The sequence below is a fragment of the Bacillus rossius genome, chromosome 15, assembly GCF_032445375.1.
Source record: "Bacillus rossius redtenbacheri isolate Brsri chromosome 15, Brsri_v3, whole genome shotgun sequence".
Lineage (NCBI taxonomy): Eukaryota > Metazoa > Arthropoda > Insecta > Phasmatodea > Bacillidae > Bacillus > Bacillus rossius.
The window spans coordinates 43,102,099-43,124,161 of NC_086342.1; the positions used below are offsets into that span (position 1 = coordinate 43,102,099).

A 22,063-nucleotide genomic window follows, 5' to 3' on the forward strand; every position below is an offset into this window, starting at 1 on the left:
ATGGACATTAAGGGGATTGGTGCAGGACAAAAAACAGTCATTCGTCAGAATTTGTTGGAAATGAGCTTAAGTGTTTCATAAATGCTTGTTTATTACTACTATACGGCCAGCCAGCACGTATATAAGCTAGCGGGTGAGATTTGGCAAGTTAGTGGCGAGAGAGCTTCTATGAGGGGAGGTTGTCGGAGGTTGCAGCTCTGAGGCCTGCCATCTAGCGGGAATCTTTCGAAGGTCTTCCACAATATCGCCTTTCTCTCTCTCCAACACGGACACCCAACCAGCTCTTATCTTCGCTTCCCATCTCGCCCTATCCTTCATTCTCGGATCAGGTAGCCGCCCTTCCCCGCGTAGACTTTCGTGTTACTCCAGGAAACCAAGACAACCTGTGAACAATTTGTCAAAAGCTGAATTTTTGTACTGTGGTAGAGTTGACTATGCTTAATAACATACGGAAAGTTTACCGCTGTAGACCTTGTGCGTTATCACCGAAAATTTGCATTTAAGTCCTAGGTGACAGCAACTTGCATCAGTCCATTAAAATGCTACCCATTTATACAGTTTTTAATTTTGACTGTCCGTAAACTTACCAAAATAATCTAGAAACTGTAATACACCCATTGTTGTTAGAAAAAATTTAAATTTTTAATATTTAAGATATGATATAAAGCGATTAATTCACGACATATATATTTTTTATCTTTGCCACTCAGATAAAAATACGATTTACACCGATTTGAAGAGCCCAATGCGAAAAAATGTCTAAATAAATGTTTTTAATTATACTTTTAGCTTTAAGATAGTATATTTATAAAGAGTCTAGCATAATTAGTTGCCTCATTAAAGCTGCCCGAGCGTTGCAGTGTACTGCGGCTGTACTGATCTTTCACGGCGGGCGGGCTTTGAAACACGCTGCGTACTGCGACACTCAATAAACTTGGTCTTATTTAGGGATTACTTAAAATATATTTAATGCATATGATATGGTGTATTCATGTTAAACCTATTGAGATATACATATTCTTTTTTCTTATATGAATGATTTTTGATACAATAAAATTAACAATAAACAATTTCTGCTTGGAACTTATAAATCAAAATTATAGAGGACCTCTGGATTTATATATGCGTGTTCGTATTTTGCTACAAAAATTTTATTATTAAAAATTATTTTAATACCAAAAAATATAATTATTTTTTATTTCTAATACATTATATTATTTTAGATCAGAACTGTGCAAAATTTTAATGTAACCTATATTATAATATATATATATATATATTTAATTGTATGAAATTAGTTTACTACATAACCATTGAAGAAAACGATACACTGTAAATGTGCTTATTGAGTTTTGTCACTTTTATAACATAATTCGTATGATAATATTATTTTTTCCAGAAAATAAATAAAATATAAGTTGTGTTGTAAAATGTATTGATAAAATTACATATTTAGTATTTTTTTTCTAAGTTAATTCATTGGAGTGCTGCGCCTAGCTTACTTCGTTGAATTGCTAGTGGCAAAGAGCGGTGGTGGATGTTTTTGCAAGAGTTTGACCGTATTTTATGACCCCAGCTGTGAGAGGGTGTTCATCCCAGAAATCCTAACGGTCAAGGAAAATAGCCTTTCTCTGTAGTCACGTACGGGTCTGCTACTCGCGTAATATCGTCAGTTTATCACAACTTTCCGGGAAGTTCTATTGTTATTGATTTATAATTTAGAAATTAAAGAGTCGATCATACTAACATTTTTACATAAGCAAATCGCATCCTGGAAGATTTTTATCTACGTTTGCAACAAAAATCACATGCAGTTAGGAAACTTTTATTCTTTCAGAGTAAAATTCAGTCTGGAATTACCATACATTAAAAACCTTAGTTTTCTGGAGCAAAAAACGTCCCAGCACGAGCGACTTTAACACTGCTGCACACACACTACGCAGCTTGAAATACATCAGTGGTCAGACTATTGTACCAGACACTCAAAATATACACATTTAAACCTTTAAAAAAAAAAAAAAATACAGACAATATTTATGAAGTGATTTTGACGTTACGCTCAACATATTTATGTAATATGTAGTCAAATTTCTACAAAAGAAATATTTTTTTCTTACCTTTTATGATTAAAATTACCAATTTAATAATAGGACGTTTAAACTTTGAGGTGTTTATCACAGTTACCATGTAGGACATTCTTTTATATTACTTTGGTGCCATAATGAGAACCGATTTTAAAAAGTATTAAAGTTATTAAATTTACGAAACATTTATGTGGATCATTGTAGAAATTATCATTAAGGACCCAACTGCTCATTATTGGTGTGATCACAAGGTTTCATCGGTAAACTTTTGACGTGTTACTAAGAAATGTTCATTCTACTACTGTACAAAATTTTTCCTGTGGGATAATTTTCCATGTATTAAACATTTTTGTTTCTTAACAGCGAAATTCGTCCCAACCCGAGCCTACTTCCACAACCTCGCAGTAGTATACACTACGTGGCTCGGATCGCTTTAGTGGTCAGACTAATTGTATGAGACACTTAAAATATATACCAATTTAAAAATGAATAAATATGCAACAATGATTACTTTAAGCGATTTCCACGTTGGGCTCTTTAAGTTTATGTAAGATGTATTTATATTTCCTTAAAATTGAATGAAAGTGAATTCGTTAACTTTAATGATTTAAAAGGTCTATTTTATAGAAACATGTTTAAACTTTGTGCTTTTTATCACTATCCTCAGATAGGGCAATGTTTCTAGATTATTTTAGGTTCCATACTGACGGTCTACTCCATAAACTGCATTTGCAATATCCATTATTGTGGATCGTTGCAAAAAATTGTCATTTTGGACTTAACTGCTCGTTTTTGGTGTGACGCACAAGGTTTGCGGCAGTACTTAAACTTTTGACGTGTTACTAAGAAATGTTCATTCTACTACTGTACAAATTTTCGGCTTTGGGATAATTTTCCATGTATTAAAACCTTTGTTTCTTCACAGCGAAATTCGTCCCGACCCGAGCCTACTTCGGCAACCTCGCAGTAGTATACACTAGGTGGCTCGGATCACTTTAGTGGTCAGACACATTGTACCAGGCTCTCAACAAATAAACTAATTTAAAATTTAAGAACTAAATCGTGATGGTAAAATGGCCGCCATGGTGATTTGCGAATTTATGGAGAAATAAAAGCAGTTAAAATCTTATGTAGTTTCCAAGAGACATTATTACATCACCAATCATCTAAAGTAACAGGTTTACAAAATTTCAACATATTCAGTAACTAGTCAGTTTTCTTCAAATGTGTTAGTATTAACAATCTGGACCACATCTAGTCGGTGAGGTCTGTATTGTTACAGACTATCTGTATTCCGGTATTTGGATTTTGAAGCTACTTAATGATTCGTTTTCAATGTCTATTAAAATATACCTAATGATAATTGCAGGAATATTTCTACTCGATTTCAAAATTATAATTCCTGAACATTTGTAGCGGACACATTTCAGTGATTTTCGAGTTGTGTTGAAGTTTCGCATGCCACTTCGTGTACACGAGATGGCCCCTGCTCTGGTAACAATGAGTCATCACAATCGGTGCCGTCTGTACGAGCGTCTTCACAAGTTATCCTGAAATATGTTCTTAAATATTAATTCAAGTGAATTCTTAAAATCCTACACACCTTATCTTAAGTGTCGTAAATGAATCGTTATATTTTGTATATACATATAATATAGGAGCCATCATGGCGCGAAGCGATGGACGCGATACGAATAAGTAATATTTTTTTTACCAACCACTACATCAGTAAATATTTGTGGTTTCCATTCGCTATGAATTCAAGCATGTAACATGTGTACTGCTTCTTCAATTCGGCCACAGTTAAATGGGAGGCTCTGAATCATTGAAAACTCCTCAACAAAATCAACGACGAATCACAGGCATTACAACAAACATTTGTCACAAGTCAAGTAGCCAATGAGCAGGTGACATTTTTCGAGTCCGTAGAGGATTGTTGAGACTATCCTACAGGTCAATGGCAACGCGCCCTGAGTAGAGTGTAAAGGCGTAAGCCTGAGACACATCTAGGTCCTCATCTAACCGCGCACACTTTGATTGAACTCAGGATAGGGTGAAAAATGTTTACTAATTTTGCAGTTCTAACAGTCACCAACGAAACGCCAGGAAAATAAATAAATAAGCTCACGAATATTGTTCGTGAATGAAGGCGAAGCTGATACTTTGGAAACGTTACCAGCAGATATTAAATAATGTTTAACTATTATTTACGTAGCTTACTTCTTAAAACTGCATTCATGTAAACTGATTTTGTGTGAGACTATGTTGAGTGTTTTCTGCTACACTCATTTTTCTGAAAAAATGTCTATCGTGGCTTAATAAACTTGTTAACATTGATGCCTGCCATAAAAAAAAATTCAAACGTAATTATACGGATACATGTTGAGTATAGTTTATGAATGGTTCACGCATTGCTGGGGAAAAAAAACTTGTTTACAATTTTACACATCTTTTTGTTGTCGCATTGCGTCCATCGCGTTGTACATACGCAACTCTGAAAAATAAATGTATGGTAAAAAAAGCTATAATCAAATAATATCTTATCTTTCTTTATTCTTTTTTCTAAGCGCTCTAATGGCTTTCGAAAGTTTTGTTCTTTTGTGTACTCTGCTTGGTGGAGGTTTCTTCGGCATTTTATTCCTGAATAAATCTCACGTTTACAACAAAAAAACATCTAGCTAAATCACTGTGCTAAATAATAGAGAATAACCATTCAATTATACGCCGAGCTAGACCAAACACGTTCTCTTATCTACTGAAAATGAGTACGTTGGCCTTCATATCAGTTTCCCGCGAAATCCCGTCTCCCCTTCGTAAACAGCAGACAGCTGTGGCAGGCTGCAAAAAGTTTGGGAAACTGTCGCAAGGTGTCACTACTGTCCAGCGCGCTCCATAATTCCTCGTATCCGAGCTTGCACGCTGCTCAAATTTCTACAGCTACGTTTTTACTTTAGGTCCGACTGCAATAAGCTAAAGACTAAAATAAAGTCAATCATTCAGCCGACATATATGTAGGCGTTTGAATTACAAATGAAAACGTGAATGTTATTAAATTCGCAAATGAATATCACGCAATTTCGTAGCAGCTCATTTATTAAAATTCAAATTGTAAATACGTTAAATTAATAATGAATACAGATAAAATAATGGTCACAGTCATATCTCCCGTGTCTGAAAATTTATCTGCCAAAGTTTTACCACTGAATTCTTTATAGTTTTTTAATAAAGCTTGAATTTAAAAAGTTCCCGAAAATCAGCAATAACTTAACTAAAATAAAAAAATAAAAAAATAAATTTTACACCAGAATGGTTCAAATCTTCTCTAGCAGCTGAATCGTTAACAAATATATTGTTTTTTTAATATGATGCTGGTGCACCAATCCCCTTAACATGTCTATCCTACCCCAATAAGCATGATTTGTCGGCAAATGCGTTGGCTGGTTTTATGTTAGTATTCTAGGTATTGTATGAATGGAGTAACTAATTATTTCTTCTCTTCTGCTAGATAAATTTTTGCTCATTTTTATCCCCATGGGTATAATTGAAGGTATAGCATAAATTTGGCAGCTGTGTTAGTATGTTCAATGGGCTTAATTTAAATGAAGAATACGTGGTCCTAACCTACACAAACAATAACTGGAGGATTAAATTCTGAAGTGTAAGAAGATGAAACGCCAACGTACGAAACATAAGTTCCAGATTCGGTTATCAACTAAATTAAAAAAAAAATGTTTTCTTCAAAGTCCTTTAAAAACGAATTCCAAAAATTCTTTTTCATCAGAAATTATGTTTACCTTTTTTACCTGCATATACTCCCTTTTAGAACAAGGTTTTTTAAACCGATATAAGTTAAATCTACGCTAAAGTTTAATGACAGGAAAATGTATTAAACTGGGCATGTTTATTGGTTCAAGCAGAGCTAGAAAATTTTATCATTCAGTTACCAGTAATTTAGTAGGTCTGTACTTTTAGGTAATGTTATATCAATCTTAAAAATTGCATTGTGTTTCTATAATAAGCAGATAGAGCATTATAATTTGGGAAACTGTTGGCATAATACAGGCTAATACTGTGCGTCTTGTACGAGATAGCCTAGCGTGTAGGTTATACAGAACACAAATATGCATTGCTGGGGACAGGGAAGCGAGCGGTCGCCAGCTACACGTTCCTATCACCACGGCCTGATACCATTCTCTCATTCTCTGCGTCTGTCTTCTCCCCTCCTCCCGCGTTGTGTTCAAGGTCGCGTCAAGGAAGACTGTAGAGGAAGGTGGCCGGAGCTGTGTCACCCCACTCCCCGACTGTCCCTCCACCCTGCGCAGTGTTTCTCCGACTCGCGACCCTGCTTGGAGGAACAACTACAACTCTTGAGCTCCAGCGGTGAAATAATCGGTCACGAGGCGGGCCCCTTAAGATTTAGTTTTCATCATCTTTGTACCTACAGTTCAAATTGTACCTTAAATTTTCAGCAGGTAGGAAACGTTTAGAATTAAACATTGTGGTCAACTTCATAATTTGCTGCTGTGGTCGTTCAGTAATTGAATGTTTGAATTCAGTCATCTGTTGAGATGACGTGCGGTGTGGTGGTGATGGCTGCAGTCGGCTGGCAGCGCGGTGCAGCCGGCGACAGCCACGGTGGCGGTGGGTGTGATCCTGGTGCTCAGCACGGTCGCTGCCACGCTGCTGGTGGACCGCGCCGGCCGCAGACTGCTGCTGTGCGTGTCCGGCCTGAGCATGGCAGCGTGCATGCTGGCGCTGGGCCTGTTCTTCCACCTGGAGGAGCAGTTGGCCGGACTGGGCTGGCTGCCCGTCGGCGCCGTGTGCGTCTTCGTGGCCACCTTCAACCTGGGCTACGGCTGCGTGCCTTGGCTCATGGCCGGCGAGCTGTTCCCCCTGCGCATCAAGGGCGCCGCCGTGTCCCTCGTCTGCCTCGCCAACTGGCTGCTCTCCTTCCTCGTCACCAAGTTCTTCTCCCGCCTGCTGCTGCTGTGCGGCTGGGCCGCCACCTTCTGGCTGTTCGGCGCCGCGTCGCTGCTGGGCACGGCCTTCGTGGCGCTGTGCGTGCCGGAGACCCGGGGCAAGTCCCTGGAGGACATCCAGCGCGAGCTGGGGGCCGGGCCCGCCCCCGACACGGAGCTCGTCAGCCCGCAGCTCAAGCCTCGACCCTAGTTTCATGTGCTGATGTTAACCTGCAATAGTCTAGTTTCATCTTCTTAGTAGTTGTGGTGCTCGTACAGTGTAGTTCAGCAGGAAATGAGTTTAGTTGACCCATAAATTATTTGGTTTGCAATCTCACGCTGTTTAGTTTCGTTAAACAATATACATGGTTAAATATAATTTTTTTTAGCGATGTTAACTGACTTCACATCATCCGGCACAGTAGTTATGTTTTTTCACTTCTTTCGACATGTTTCTAGTCATTCAACGTATCGTTGCCATAATTATGTTTACGTTACCCTAAAATACAGATTTTTTTTTTGTAATCACTATGCTAATAATTTCATGGAATTGGCTGCATTATCGACTGTTTCTAAAATGGGCTGCAAATATCCTTTTTCACGTTCAAATATTCTGTAACTGACATCGTAAAAAAGTAACAAACGTACGAAATAGATGTCTATTATTTTACTGTCTGCCTAGTTGAAAATAAGCACATGTGAAGTGAAAACAAATGAACACAAGTGAGGAATGAACTTAGACTAAGAACAGTACATGGTTGTGTGTTACGTCACTGTCGTTTAAACCTCATATTAGCATACATAAACTCTGAATAATATGCTCTCTCAAACTTGGTTCATTATTCGCAGTATCATTGTATACAGCAATGAAAATCTTGAAAAGAAGCAACTCTCCTAATTAAACCTAAAATACTGTATTTACCTGCGTATGGGTCACATATTTTATGCCAATTTTTAGTGTGGAAAACGTATTACGATCCATATGCGAATTTATGTTAAAAAAATAAATTGTACTGTGTGGTTGAATTTGTGGGTAAATAACTTACCTATGTTGGTTTTTAATAAATATAACTCCACTAGTAAGTTTAAATTGTAGAATCAAAATATTTTGGTAGTCGTGTGAAATTATGTGAACAGTGCAGTTATTGTGTGTGTGCTGTGCCGCCGCCCGACTGGTCATGGCACCGGCTGTGCTGCGAGGAGAGGAGGGGAGGGGAGGGGAGGGTAAGATCCACAAATAAACTCTGCAACTCTGTAACAAAATATTATATTTTTTTGCCCAAAATTAAGGGCGTGACTTTTCTGCAGGTAAAGACAGTACACAGTTGCGGGGGTTAATATGTGTTACGAAATAACATGTGCTCCTCAGTAAACAAAATTCCAGCATGCAACATTTTTGAGCTAGTAGAAGTTACCTCTTTAGAAATTAATAAATTACTTACCATATAAAATATATGTGATATGAATTAGTATTAAAATATGCAGAATGGGAGTTGCTTGAGTTATTTTTAAATCAATTTTAGCTCTAATAATGTGTACACTAGGACAAAAGAAAATTGTTTTAGAACTACTTTGTAGTAGGCTATAGGCATATGAGTTTTCTAGTTTATTTGCAGTAAACTAGGGTTTATGGATCAAAAACAGTCGTCATATATTTTACCCATAAACGCTGCAACTCTTCTGCATGAATTGTAAATACTTAATCGTAACTACATGCCATGTTTTACTGTTTTACACACATGGTATCATTCTTGGGGGATTTCAACTAGAGATGGACGAGTTGAGGTTTTTTGGCTTCGAGTCAAGTCGAGCCGAGTTTAGCAATTCATATGTCGAGTCGAGTTCGAGTCACAAAATTTTTGAAGAGGTCGAGTCAGTTCGAGTCAGTTCGAGTTTCATAATTTTATAATTTTTTGCGTCGAATATGATAAATAAAATATTACTACACCCATTGATATAAAAATTGTGTATCCAAGATGCATCTGCATTATTTAAATATTTTAAATGATTAATTAGCAAATCATTATGTTATTTAAATATTTTAAATGATTAATTCAAATCATTATGTTATTTAAATATAGAAAACTAAGCTTTATTTCAGCATGATTTCACAGTATCTTTAATGTAGCTATCCTAACCATATCAACCGTCCACAATGTTTTAAAGTATTTATAATGTAGCTAACCTAACCTAATTGACCATAGTTATCATGAGTTGTCCAAAATAAACATTCACGGACACACTGCAAACGAAAAATATGGCGGCGTACAAATAAATACAGTTTCCTTGTTTATGGTATTTCCTTTTATCAACACCGCAATATTTATTTACAATGAACAAAAAAAAAACGAAGATATACAATCGGGAGTTTGGCTTTTTCATCCGTGAAAAGGCTTCCAGAGTTACGTAACTTTTTTTTTTCCGATCCACCGGCAGATCCCCACATGAACAAACAGCTCAAGGGATATAGGCCTTGTCACATTGTCACATTCTCAATGTAAATACACTTTCCGCGGCAAGATTATTCGCCCGGAACTTGTTACAACTACAAGAATATCAATATGTTTTTAAATAAATATTTCATGCATTTGATTTGGCGATCAGTAACTGATTGCCAAATAAAATGCATGGGTGTTGTTATTATGATATTTTATTCAAACAAAAAGAAAGTAATTTTATCCTAAACGTTATTGACATGCAGCGCTGCGTAGCGGAGCACAGCTAAATTTAGTTCCAAAATGCAAGGCTGGCTGGCCTTACACGCAGCCATTTTCACGCTTCACGGCTTGGTGTTATTTACTAAATATTACAATATAATTATTTTATGTTTTTATTTTTAGGTTACGGAAATCTCTTGTTTATACGAGTTATTATAAACGGGGCACGATAAACGGGATGATTATTAATATATGTGCGTTTTGCAACAAATTTTTCTTCAGTGAAAATCCATTGACGTATTTTGTAAACAAATGCGGGTACCGGATGAAAAACAAAATGAAAACAGTGCACGCTGTTTTCCAAGCATTTTTTTTATATAAAATGGTCATGTGACATAATTTTGTCCTATAAACTGTAGCCACTATCGACAAAATCACGTTACGACATCACGTTCATAAATGAAGGTAGGCCTAGGTTTGGTTGCACTTGTACCGTATAGCGCCGTAGCACGGTAGCGGGCAAGGTTAGGTTTGCACGGGATTTGTTTTGTTTGAAGGTCATTATCAATTCTTGCTGTATTAATGACTTGGCGAAAACGTCAAGACAACCTATAATAAAGTGCTATAATGTCACGATGCTGGTACTTAACTCGAAACGTGTTTCGAGTCTCGAACTTGATCAAATATGTGACTCGGTTTTCGAGTCGAGTCAATCTGACCCAACTCGGCTCGGCTCGGCTCGACTCGATAAACCAAGACTCGACCCATCTGTAATTTCAACTATTAGGATTACCTCTGCAAGAAAGTAAAGAAACCTAGTATTTATGTGTCTCCTTTGTCATGCGTAGCCATAGACTTTCACATACACGTCCGGCCCGTATGTTGTTGTCCCCACGTCTTTTGAAATACGAACAAACCACACACACACTTTTATTAAGAAAGCCAATTTCCTGAGACAGCTAAAGCCAGGTTCAATATTGAATGAATAAAAACATAATTGGGTTGTCCATGACAACTTATGTTCCAGCATCAACATATTTTTAAAAAATGTTTTTGACAGCAGTGCTTCCACCGGCAGTTATTATAACTACTTATCTCTGCCCCATTCCAAATTGTCCATCGGCAAACCAACAAACATCATGTTCATTTCATAAAAATAGTATGTACTTATACGTATATTATAGGCTTGACTCGGTTATCAATGCAAAAGATGTAAAATACTGCATAACATTTGTATGTTTGCTATTCCGCCTTTATTTAGTTCTTACTGGAGTACGAGCTCTTAGGTAGTTGAGTGTTTTCTTTACAAAACATGTTTATTATTGTTATATTATTAAAGCACCAGCTCTTTAGTGGTTGTGTGTACTCCGGTAAGTGAGCCTTGAATTTAAAATTGTATGAATATTTGATAAGATTTTATTGAATTATTGATATTCATTTTGTGGAACATATTCCGTCCTTGTAAGGTACAAAATGTTTGTACTTGTAGTTTCGTTTATACTGTATGGTTTATACTTTTTTGTACACACTGTTTGTAATTGTTATGTTTGATGTTAAGAAAGTGTATTTTTTGTACTTAGTGTATTTACAATTTGTAATTTAACGTAAGACACCTTAGTATGTTAGTTTCTCATAACCAAGCAAACTGTATGCACTATTGATAGATTTATAGTGTAGAACTGTAGACAATCTGCTTTGTAGCTCAACAATGTCTAATTTGTTGAGAGGAAGACGACTAGTGCGGAGGTGGTAGTTTGACCATGAGCCTTTACGGAGCAGAAGGAAACAATAGTGTTCTTCTGTTATGTTGCTAGTGACGAAAATGAGTAATTCTAAAAGGAAAGCCTTAATTAATTGAAATATTTTAAATACATTACTGCTTAGAAATTTATAAACATTAATAACCATTGTGATCTGGTAGTGTTGGGCCGATTCCTAAAATATGCCGATTCTGATTCCATTTTCGATTCTTAAATTAAAGGGTCGATTCTTCGAATCCGATTCCGATTCCTTAATTTTTATCTGACAATGTTCAACAGAGTAATATCCTCAGAAAAAAAAAGGTTGTTTATGATTTTAAAAATGTAATTGCGTTTTTCATTTTCTGTGCAGAAATTAACATTATATACAGCTTATATAATGTTAAAAAGTATGTTCATTACCATCAAGTTACATTACCTTGAACTTCTAGCACAATTTGGCCTTTTACCCTTGCATATAGTTAGACGAAACACGTGTTCAAACACTGCCAATAATCAAAGATGTCTTATGACGTAAATTGTAAATAATGTTATAACTTAACCAACTTTAGATACCTTACATTATCAACTCAATTAATTAATTGTAAAAAAAGATGTTTGTACGGTTAGGTTAAGAATTTTATTTTCAAGCACAACTAAATAATGATCAAAATAAAATGACAATATAACCTCGTTTATACATATTTCAAGGGACCAGGGCAAAAAAAATAGAGGGAAATGTAAAAATAAAACTTTATTATTTCATTATGATGGAAATTACAAGAAACAAATATGCACCACACTAAAATAAAATGTCAGTGATGCTTACGTTTTAATATATTACCTGGAACTTAATTATCTCACTTGGTGAAGACATTAAATTCACCCAGTCTTGCAGTTCTTCACAACCGTAAAGAGAAAATAAATTTTCGGTTCTTGAGTAAGAAAGTTCTGTGCATGTTTTAGCATCTCAAAATTTCCACATTTTATTGTGAGATTTTCTTACACAAAATATTTAAACTCTTCAAATAATCACGTGTTAACATTTAATTCATTTCAGAAATTTATCGGAAACAATTCTGTTAAACTAACACAACTACTTTCAAAAGATTGTTTATGTATGGTAATAAAAGTTTACGAACGTTTCAGCAGCAATGTTTGGAAATTCAGATTAGCCAACTGCCTTTTCAAAATATATCTAATGTAAAACGAGCATCGCTGAACAGGCACAAGAACGCCAATTTACAGCAATTTGGTTATGTTGCTTTTAAACTTATTTTAATATGGTCACAGTAATCCACTGTGAATTTGGGTAAAATCTCATTCAAAAATTATTTCATTTTAATTCTTTAAAGTTTAAAGTGCAGAGATGTGAAACATCTTAATTTTCACGTTCACGTCACCAAAGATTTGGTTCATGGCCGTATGGTTTACCATGGCAAGTAGCACAAACAAAAAATTAAGTTGTTTACAATGGCAAATGTAGCTGCCATGATCAAATAGTTAACGTTTATATTATTTTACTTGCCGTTTACATTTACATAATTTTCTTTAAACATTTATGGTTTTGTCTAATTATTTTTGAAGGTTTACTATTAAATGCAGTGCTGCTGCAACGTAATTTCCGAAAAATGCTTTCGCTTTTAAAGCGGGAAAGTATGTACTGCATTTGTACTGTAGGGAAAATGGCGGTGCAAGTAAATAAATACGCTAATCACCGTAATTTGTAAATCAGTTCGTAAAAAAAGATTATATTATGTAGTTTAAAAATTATATTTTCATGCATTTTAATATTTTTTTACGTTGCGTAGGAGATGTATTTTGCGAACTTAAAAACAATGCAGGAATCGGTCATGGTCAATTCCAAAACCATTGTATTCTGAATCCCACGATTATACTGGAATCAGTGGAACCGACCCATGACTATGGTCTGGTGTTGTTGGGCTTGAAAGCGTAGATTGTTCGTTAGGACGCCGCCTCGTGAAAGACGTGGTTACTGGCTGCGAAATAGCCCATGTGGGTGAAAGACTCGACCACCCCTGATTTCCTCCGACCACGAGACCTGGCCCTCCCTGAACGTCAGGCTTGCACCCCACACGCCTCCGTCCCTAAAGTCTTCCGTAAGAGGCGTTTAACATACCTATTTGATCTGCATTCATTATTCCGATTTCACATAGAATTCAAATAAAACAGTTTTAAAAGTGCAAAGGAAAGGAATTGACTTGAACGTGGTTTCAACAATTTTGAGTTTGCGTTTTTTTATTTTTTTTTTTAAATTCTGAAAACCGGAGTAAGTACTTTAAACAGCCTGCCACGTGAAGTAAGCCCCGAGGAAGAGGCAGGACAGATGGAGCGTGCGAGAGTGACTTGCTCGAGGTGCTGTGTTGGCTGGCTGTCTGGAGAGACGGGTGGTTGTCGCTCATGACGGCTAAACGGTTGTTATGCTGACTGCAAATCCATGCTGAGGGCAAAACCAAGTTAACCCTTTAAAAAGCCACTGTACATGATTGTTTACTTATGCCTTTAATCAAAAACCTAAAAAAAAAAAAATAGTTTGACTGGGTGCCTTAGGAAAGGTTTGTGACTGGACGGCTCCATCATTATTTAAATGACTGAAACAAACTTATACACTGACATAAAAAGCAAAGTTTACAATGGTACTGGGTCTACGTGGCTGATTGTTAGGAACTGACAAAAATAAAGGTTCGAGATTGTAACACTGGGGCAAGGTTGATGATTTGGGGTTGCAGGTCAAATTGGGCTAATAGGGGCATAGCTCCTGGTCAGTGTCAATAAATATATATGTACAGTGTTTTATCATATAATCGTCACACATTTTATACTTTAATCAATTTTGAAATTTTTATGCAAAAAAAGCATTTTTTGTTTGGTAAAGTTATTCTTAAAAACAAAACCTGTTCGTGAAAAGTACATTTATTTAAAAAGCAGAGTATACAAAAGCACACCAAACAATTTAAATTAATAAGTCGTGCAACAGAAACAATTTGTTCAAATTTAAATAGAAAAATGAAAACAGTGACCCGAATGTGAGTCGTAACTAATACATAACTATCGTCGTTGTACACACCACAAAAAAGTGCGGGCTATCAAATGTAGTTAACTCGGCTCTAGATAGAGAGCGCCCATTGCATGCAATCGGCGAGATATTGATATCGATATTTGACTACAGGAATTAACATAACCAAACATGAAGGATGCTAACTAGAGCTGGCTACAATTTTTTATAAGCAGCACACAGCAGTGACGAAGACAAAAAGATATGGGTTATAACGTTGAAAATGTCTTTAAAAGAAAATTTACACATCAGACAACTTCATATTTCTGATAAATAAGTGGTAATATCCAAATGAATATTAGATTTCAACTTACAAATCATTTTATACGGGAAAACTACCTACACCAAGCACTCAGAATCTAACAGCGGGACCAAAAACATCTTGCGATGTTTATGTGAGAATTTTTTTGTTCCATATTTTAACACCCTGAAATAATGATGCAACAATTATGCGCATGTGACGATTATGGGATAAAACATGGTATATTTCTCTAATTTTCATGTTTATTTATATATATATATATATAATTTCCAACTGAATGTCTATACCACATGTGCAGAGGGACTTATGTTGAACTTTATTACAGTTTTGAGCCCTTTCCCTGCTAATCAATTAAAGATTTGATGTACAATAATATATTAATACTATGAAATGTTTGGTTTTATAAAGTGTTTTACTTTTGTGTTTGTTTTTATAGATTTAATTTTATACCAAGAGTTCCATTATTTGAACTACATATATGTTTAATGTTTTTATAATTGATATTATATAAAAATAACTAAATAAATCATTTTATACAGTCGCACATGTGTTTTTCATTATGGCATAATGTGTTTTTTTTACATCACCTACAGTAAAGAGTTGAGCGTAGAGCACTGCATGTTGGATACAACGTCCAGTCGACCAGTTACCTTCGCTTGCCTGCAGACACTGCTTCATGCACACCGCCCGTCAGCGCGTTTTCTCTATCTTCTGAGCTCATAATGAAGTTTAAGGCTTTTTTTTTGTCAAATTGTGGCATACAGATGAATTACTTTAAATACAGTAAAACCTCTCAGAAACGACCCCTCACGGTTCCCAGGAATAGGGTCGTAATAGAGGGGGGGGGGGAGGGGGTCGTAATACATGTTTTCCGAAATTTACAGTTGATTTCAACCCCCCCCTTCCCTTCCCCTTCCCAAACCGCTACTCGCTAAGAAACCAGCCGTACAATGGCAGGATACTGTCACTCACAATGCTAGACGGCTTTGCTTTAAACCCACTTCAACCTTCATGGCAAGTCCGTCGCCCTAAAGAAAATGTCAATAGAGAGTTTATTTTTACTGGTTAGTTTACATGTACGTTTTCTGCTTGCCGTAGTTAAATACACTAGAACCCCGATGTCACGAACCCCGAATTTAACGAAGCAGTGATTTTACGAATACATTCTCGGGAACCGTCAAAAAATTGGATAGTTGACTAAAATGTGAAAATCAGAAGAAAAAAAAAAACGAAATGATAGATCATTAAAATCTGTTAATTTTAACACACAGCGTATTTTTGTGTCGGCTTTAATACTTCCAATAATGTTCATGTAAGAATAACAAAAAAATAATGGGACATTTCCTTTAAAAATATGGCAGCAGTAGGTTCTGCAACGTGAGTAGACGCACATGAAGCTCGCCCGGCTGGCGGCAGCGGCTTCATGAAGCATAAGCTCACCCCTCCCTCCTCTCGGTAACATTCTTCAAGGCTAGCTCATCCCTCCGAGAGACACAAACCATCTAAGTGTCCTCCCTTATAACACCCCAACTTCACTTCCTTTGAAAAACCTTCAGCGAGAAAATGCTCATTTCACCCTCCCTTCTCCCGTAAAATTGGGCTATTATGAATGGGGTACTAAAGCAGTAAGGGAGGGGTCAAAATATGTCACTTTTCACACCAAGTTCTAGTTCAGTCATCTCTGGCAAGGAATATACAAGCTCTCAAACTTAAATATAAATGTATTTTAATAGCAAGGGTCCTATGAAAAGGAATATACCAAATAAGATCAAGCTGCCGTCACCAAACAAAGCATAAAACGGCCAAATGCGTGGTCGCTTCGTTATTGCTCGCGCGAGAGGCGAGACGTGGAATGTTAGAAGAAAGATAAATGCAGGGTAGACAGACGGCACCCAGTGTGTTTCCTGCGTGGGGAAGAAGTGGCGTAGCCTTTTTTTTTTATGCTGGGTGAAGCGACCTTTTTCTATCAACCAACGGGAAAAGATAATCGCTTGAGCTGTCAAAATAAACATTGCTGCGGCAGTTAAAACAAGTCGAGGCGGGCGTGCATCCAGTCCGTCGCTGTGTATTGTCAACCGATAGTAATCAAAATCAAGAGAAATCCAGTAGGTAGCTTTGCCTTAACTGCGTACCACACTAGACACTCGCAAAAAGCTAAACGTAAATACGTTGCCACAAAACCTTTATCTGCACCCTGCCGGCAAAGGGACGTGGAATGGGGGTTGTTAAGCGCTGACAGCGGTCGACAGGAAGCACTCGGCAAGAGAAACGCAGTAACACGCTACTCACCACAAGAAACTTATTTTCTGTCCGATTTTCTTCGGATTTTCGGCAATTTTTTCACGGTTCCTCGAAATCGGGTTGTAATAGAGAGGTAGTCGCAATAAATGGGGTCGCAACAAAAAGGTTTTACTGTATCTTCAGCTAAGAAGTTTTTGACTTCATTGTCATTATTTTATATTATTAAACCAGTAGGACTTACAATAATTATACTAGGTACAGTGAAACAAATTAATTAGTGCCTATAGTAAAGATGCAGTGATCCTTCATTTATGTTCATAATTTCAAAAATTGTAAACCAGGAAACATTCTCTTTTTGTTTGTTAAAAACAAAAGATTTTTCAAAAAAACATTTCTACAAGTATTGACTCAATACACATTAGTGTTCAAATTTTTCTGTATTTAACAGTGCGATACACATCACACCCAATTAGTACTTGTGTTGTTCGTCAAGACGGGTCATGCACAACTCAACATTTACGCTTTTATTTTACACCTAGAATGATCAAAACATGATGATATATATGGGTTGTATCCACTGAAATGAATTTCCATTTCATTGACTATTTTCCCATAAGAAGCTATGGAAATGAATAATTTTATTTTGTAACACAATGTGACTAACATTATTGCAAAGACCGGCTTCAGTGACACCTGATAGTTATATTGAAACCACTTCACAGACACCCACCATTGCCATTGTTGCATTACAGTGGATGTTGTAGGAAAATACTGAGACTGGACAAGGATGATTGTAACACGCTAAGAACAAGCCAAAATCGGTTTGAACATAACTAGGGATCAATCACGTTCCGAGCAACTTCCGAATTGCGCTGTTTCAGGAAGATGAGAGAACATGTTCACTTATGATCTGTTCTTTTACAGAGACAGGGCAGGTCAAGTGTGTGTGCACGTGATAAAAGAAATGGGGAAATAAAATTTAATCACTAATCAGAGACTTAACAGTAACCTCTATTTAAACATGAACAAATTTATTCAGAATTAAATATTATGTTTTTTAAGGAATTGCAATGGCAAAGGGTCATTTATAATTCACAATGCCTACAGGTCAGGTCAGGGCCGGGTCTAGAGGTCTGGAGGCCTCGGGGCAACAGAGGAGCGGAGGCCCCCTGGCCCCAAATTATTTTACAAATAAAATGAACAATTTTTTTCAGTTGAGTTTTCCAGTAAATAATTTATTGTGAAATCAAGTAGATTCTTTTAGCATTTAAAAAACCTACGTAAATATAATCGGAGACAAGAATTGTATGAAATTAAATTTTAGTGTTAATGAATATTTATGTTAATATTTAACAATAATATAATCATATATGTACAAAGTACTGTAGGTAAAGGTAAAACAGCGAAAAAAGGATATCAAAGGAAAATATGTTTACTAGTGTTTACTTGTCGGAATTTGAAAGATTTTTTTTCCGTAGTCTCTATTGTTTGTGGAGGCCCCTGGGCTTTCGCCCCGGTTGCCCTCCCCTAAATCCGGCCCGGGATAGGTTAGAACATTATCAAGTATTACACTTGAAAATTGCAATATGCAAGAACACTAAAAACAACACTTATGCAGCATTTCAACAAATGCCTCAAAATTTCAATTGAGATCAGAAATCTTATCATGCATAAATAGGAAATTTCATGACAGTGATAATTTCTTAAAGTAATAGCAAATGGGTATCCAAAGGTTGCAACAGCCATAGTGATCCTAAAATATTTCTTACAGGATGCCAGGTGATTAAACATGCTATACAGGGCATGCCACAAGTATGTTACCAAATATGTACAGGCTCAAAGCATTGTAATTTTACAAGAAATTGGTTTCATCACACTACAAGACATTTCTTAATTTACAAACATCAAATTTCGATTCATGGTAAATATATTATAGCAGGACACAAAGTGTTTTGAAACATACTCCAAAGAATAAATATCACAGTAAGATACAAATTAATTTACATTGATATCAAAAGGTAACACGATCATTGTTTAAAAACTATCCATGGTGAAAATTGTAAACTGCAGAGCACAAAAATGGCTAGCCTAAGGTAAGTAATCCTTCATGCATAAGGAATGCCAAATCGAAAAGGAAACAGGCATACCCATGGTTCAAGTTAGCAAGATTAGAACCACTAAATTATTAAGGTTTAGCCCAAATACAAATCAAGATACAAATGCAATAATATTACTTGATCCAGTAAAGTAGGCCAAAGTTAAGACTTAAAATTTGTAAATGTCGGGCACACTGACGTGCCGCTTTATTCAAACCAGTGACAAACTTAAAGCAGTTGCATTAATAATAATAATAATAATAATAATAATAATAATAATAATATTAATAATAATAATAATATTAATAATAATAATAAATGGAATCCTGAAAAACATTTAGACTGTGGCTTGACAAATAAATTTATGAATGATTAAGGCCATAGGCGTGCCTACAGGGGGGGCCAGGTGGGCCATGGCCCCCCCCTAATGTAATCACTCAGATCGGCATTTTCTCTAATGCGTTCGTTAATATTCGTATATTCCTGGCACTGTGACACTCAAACTGTGTTTCATTGTTGCAGCGTGCTAACAAACAATATTTTTAAACATTTGATTGTTCTGGAAATACAGCCGCCTTAGTTTATTTAAAACATGAGGTCCCTTAAAATGGCCTATAGCTTATACTTGAATTCGGTCAGTTTACCCGCGGGAATGTTTATTGCTCTCCTGCATCTGTGACACAAATGGGGGAAGTTATCATGTATAAATAGCCTCCAATATCGCTGTCATAAATACGTGCAGACTGCAGCCTATGAAAAGTTAGAATGCGATTGTAGCCAAAACACAAGATAATCTTTCTTCTCTCTTTTTTTCAATCTTTTTTCTTCTTGGATTTGAAAACTATCTGTGGGATTTCTATCCGATATCCGTGAGAAAACTCATCCAACCTGTCACGATTATTGTTGTTTCGTTTAAAACAGTGACTTCTCCGACTTCGCCAGATCAGGTCAAGCACAGTAGAAAAATCTCGTGTGGTGTGCCTTTAAAATGTTAATATGAATGAGTGCTTTATTTGCAGTGGTCCGTTATTTTAGCGATGGATAGGTATGTATGTTTGAATTTTCTAGTTTAGATTAAACAAATATGTATTCCTTAGTTTTCAACTACTTAACAAAAATATGCACCCAAGAAAATCAATTACATATAAAAAAGTGCAATTATTTTCATTCTTGTGTCGTGTGAGGATCATTTTAAAAAGTACGAAATAATGCTAGAAAAGTATGTAATTTTCTACCAACCAGGCACATATCATAAACATTTTTTGTAAGTGGTAAGAGAATAAGACTTCCACCAAGATGCTTCGAGTTCGATTTCCGGCGGAATCACTCCCAGCTTTTCGCACGTGATAGGAATCGCGCTAGGGTGATGCGACAAGTAGGCGTGTAGATATGGACCAAGTTATTGAAGAATTCAAAAAAAATTGTAACCTTTGAGCGTCGAATGTGTCTGTAATTTAGAACTTTGAGTGAACGTGCTTAAATTAGCAGCAAGTGTTGCCAGATAAATAAAAATGCTTACCGGTTTGTTTAACTTACAATTGCCTGGATATCATTATATTTCTGTTCATTGGAAAACAACTTAAAATTATGATAGATGGTTCCAAGCTGTTGAGAGAAATTTACCTTGACTTTTTTGCGTGTTCGTAGCCCTAACTTTGGGTTAACTTGAACGTAATTAAATATAGTAGAATGTTTCTAAAAATTTATTTTTGTAATCAAAACTGTTCTCAATTTGTTGAGTGTATTAAATTTAGTAATTGATTGAAAAAAAGAGGATGCTTTGCAGGTTTTTAATATTTTGTGTTTGTGATTGTAATCAGAACTTTGAGATAACGTTTGCGTAAACGTGATTTCGTAGAATTTATTACCATGTAAATGAAAATCTTTTGCAGGTTTGTTAAAATGTGTGTTATTAATAAGAACTTTATGTTAGTTTGAACATAATTAAGTGGAATGTATTACTATGTAAATAAGAATATTTTGCAGGTTTGTTAAAATTTTTGTTGGTAATCAGTGCTTTGAGTTAACTTGAAAATACTTGAGTACTTATATCACCAACATAATTCAAAATATTTTTTATTGTTTTTAAAATTTGATGTATTGAACAATAATTCATTGTAATACAAGGTCAGTTGAAAATTCAAGCTATTGTGGTTTAAAAAACATGAACCTTTTGAGTGTCGTGTGTGTCATCTAGACTTTTGATTTAATTTTTTACGATAATGTAGGTACCGGTATGTATTTCAAAGCAAAAAAAAAAGAGGTTTGTTAAAGTTCTGTTGTCTGAATTGCTGTGTTTGCATTCACTAAAAATATGTTCATTTCAAGGTATATCTGGACCAAGCTATTGGAAAATTCGAGGAGTAAAAATGTGTAAGTACCCTTTAAACATTGTCTACGAAAAAAAAAAAAAAACATATTTTCAAGATTGTTAAAATTATACGGATATAAATATTAACTAGTAAACATATCTTGTTGATACTGCACAAAAATATAAACACGGCAATGAGTGAATGTATTTAGGCTATTTAACATTCTAAATTCAGCTTCTGATTTAAAAATTTAGCAGGCTCCCCCCCCCTCCCTAATGGAAATGTCTAGGCACGCCTATGATTAAGGCCACTTCCTACCAAACTACCACGAATCAGTCACTACTCACTCAAGCCATGGTTTGTTGGCTGCTCAGGTCGCGGGAACCCTGATGAGACTTGGCTCTTGCAACATTTAAACGGCAAATGAAGAAAGCAAGAGGGGCTTGGAGCCCTTCTATGCCTTGCACCAGCATGCAGTATCCAGGAGCAGGGACACGAGGAAAATGCTCTGGCTGGGTTTGAACCGAACACTCCATGACGCAATTGCTGTTAATTTAAATTTTATTAAAATTATATTAAATAATTTTTTTATAAATTTTTTTGGATTTTTTTTACAACACGAAATTTTAAGATGGTGG

General features: G+C 35.9%; 1 protein-coding gene across 2 annotated transcripts in view; it reads left to right on the forward strand.

Moving 5' to 3' along the window:
• Positions 1–14,140, forward strand: part of LOC134539512 (facilitated trehalose transporter Tret1-2 homolog) — a 33,447-nt gene extending 19,307 nt beyond the window's left edge. Inside the window, exon 7 of one of the 2 annotated variants that reach the window (XM_063381594.1) lies at positions 6,684–14,140. In XM_063381594.1, coding sequence (XP_063237664.1) covers positions 6,684–7,253 — 570 coding nt within the window. In that variant the 3' untranslated portion in view covers positions 7,254–14,140. Of the gene's footprint in view, positions 1–6,640 lie in introns of both variants that reach the window. The other variant, XM_063381593.1, reaches the window with a different exon arrangement.
• The last annotated feature ends 7,923 nt before the right edge of the window (positions 14,141–22,063 follow it).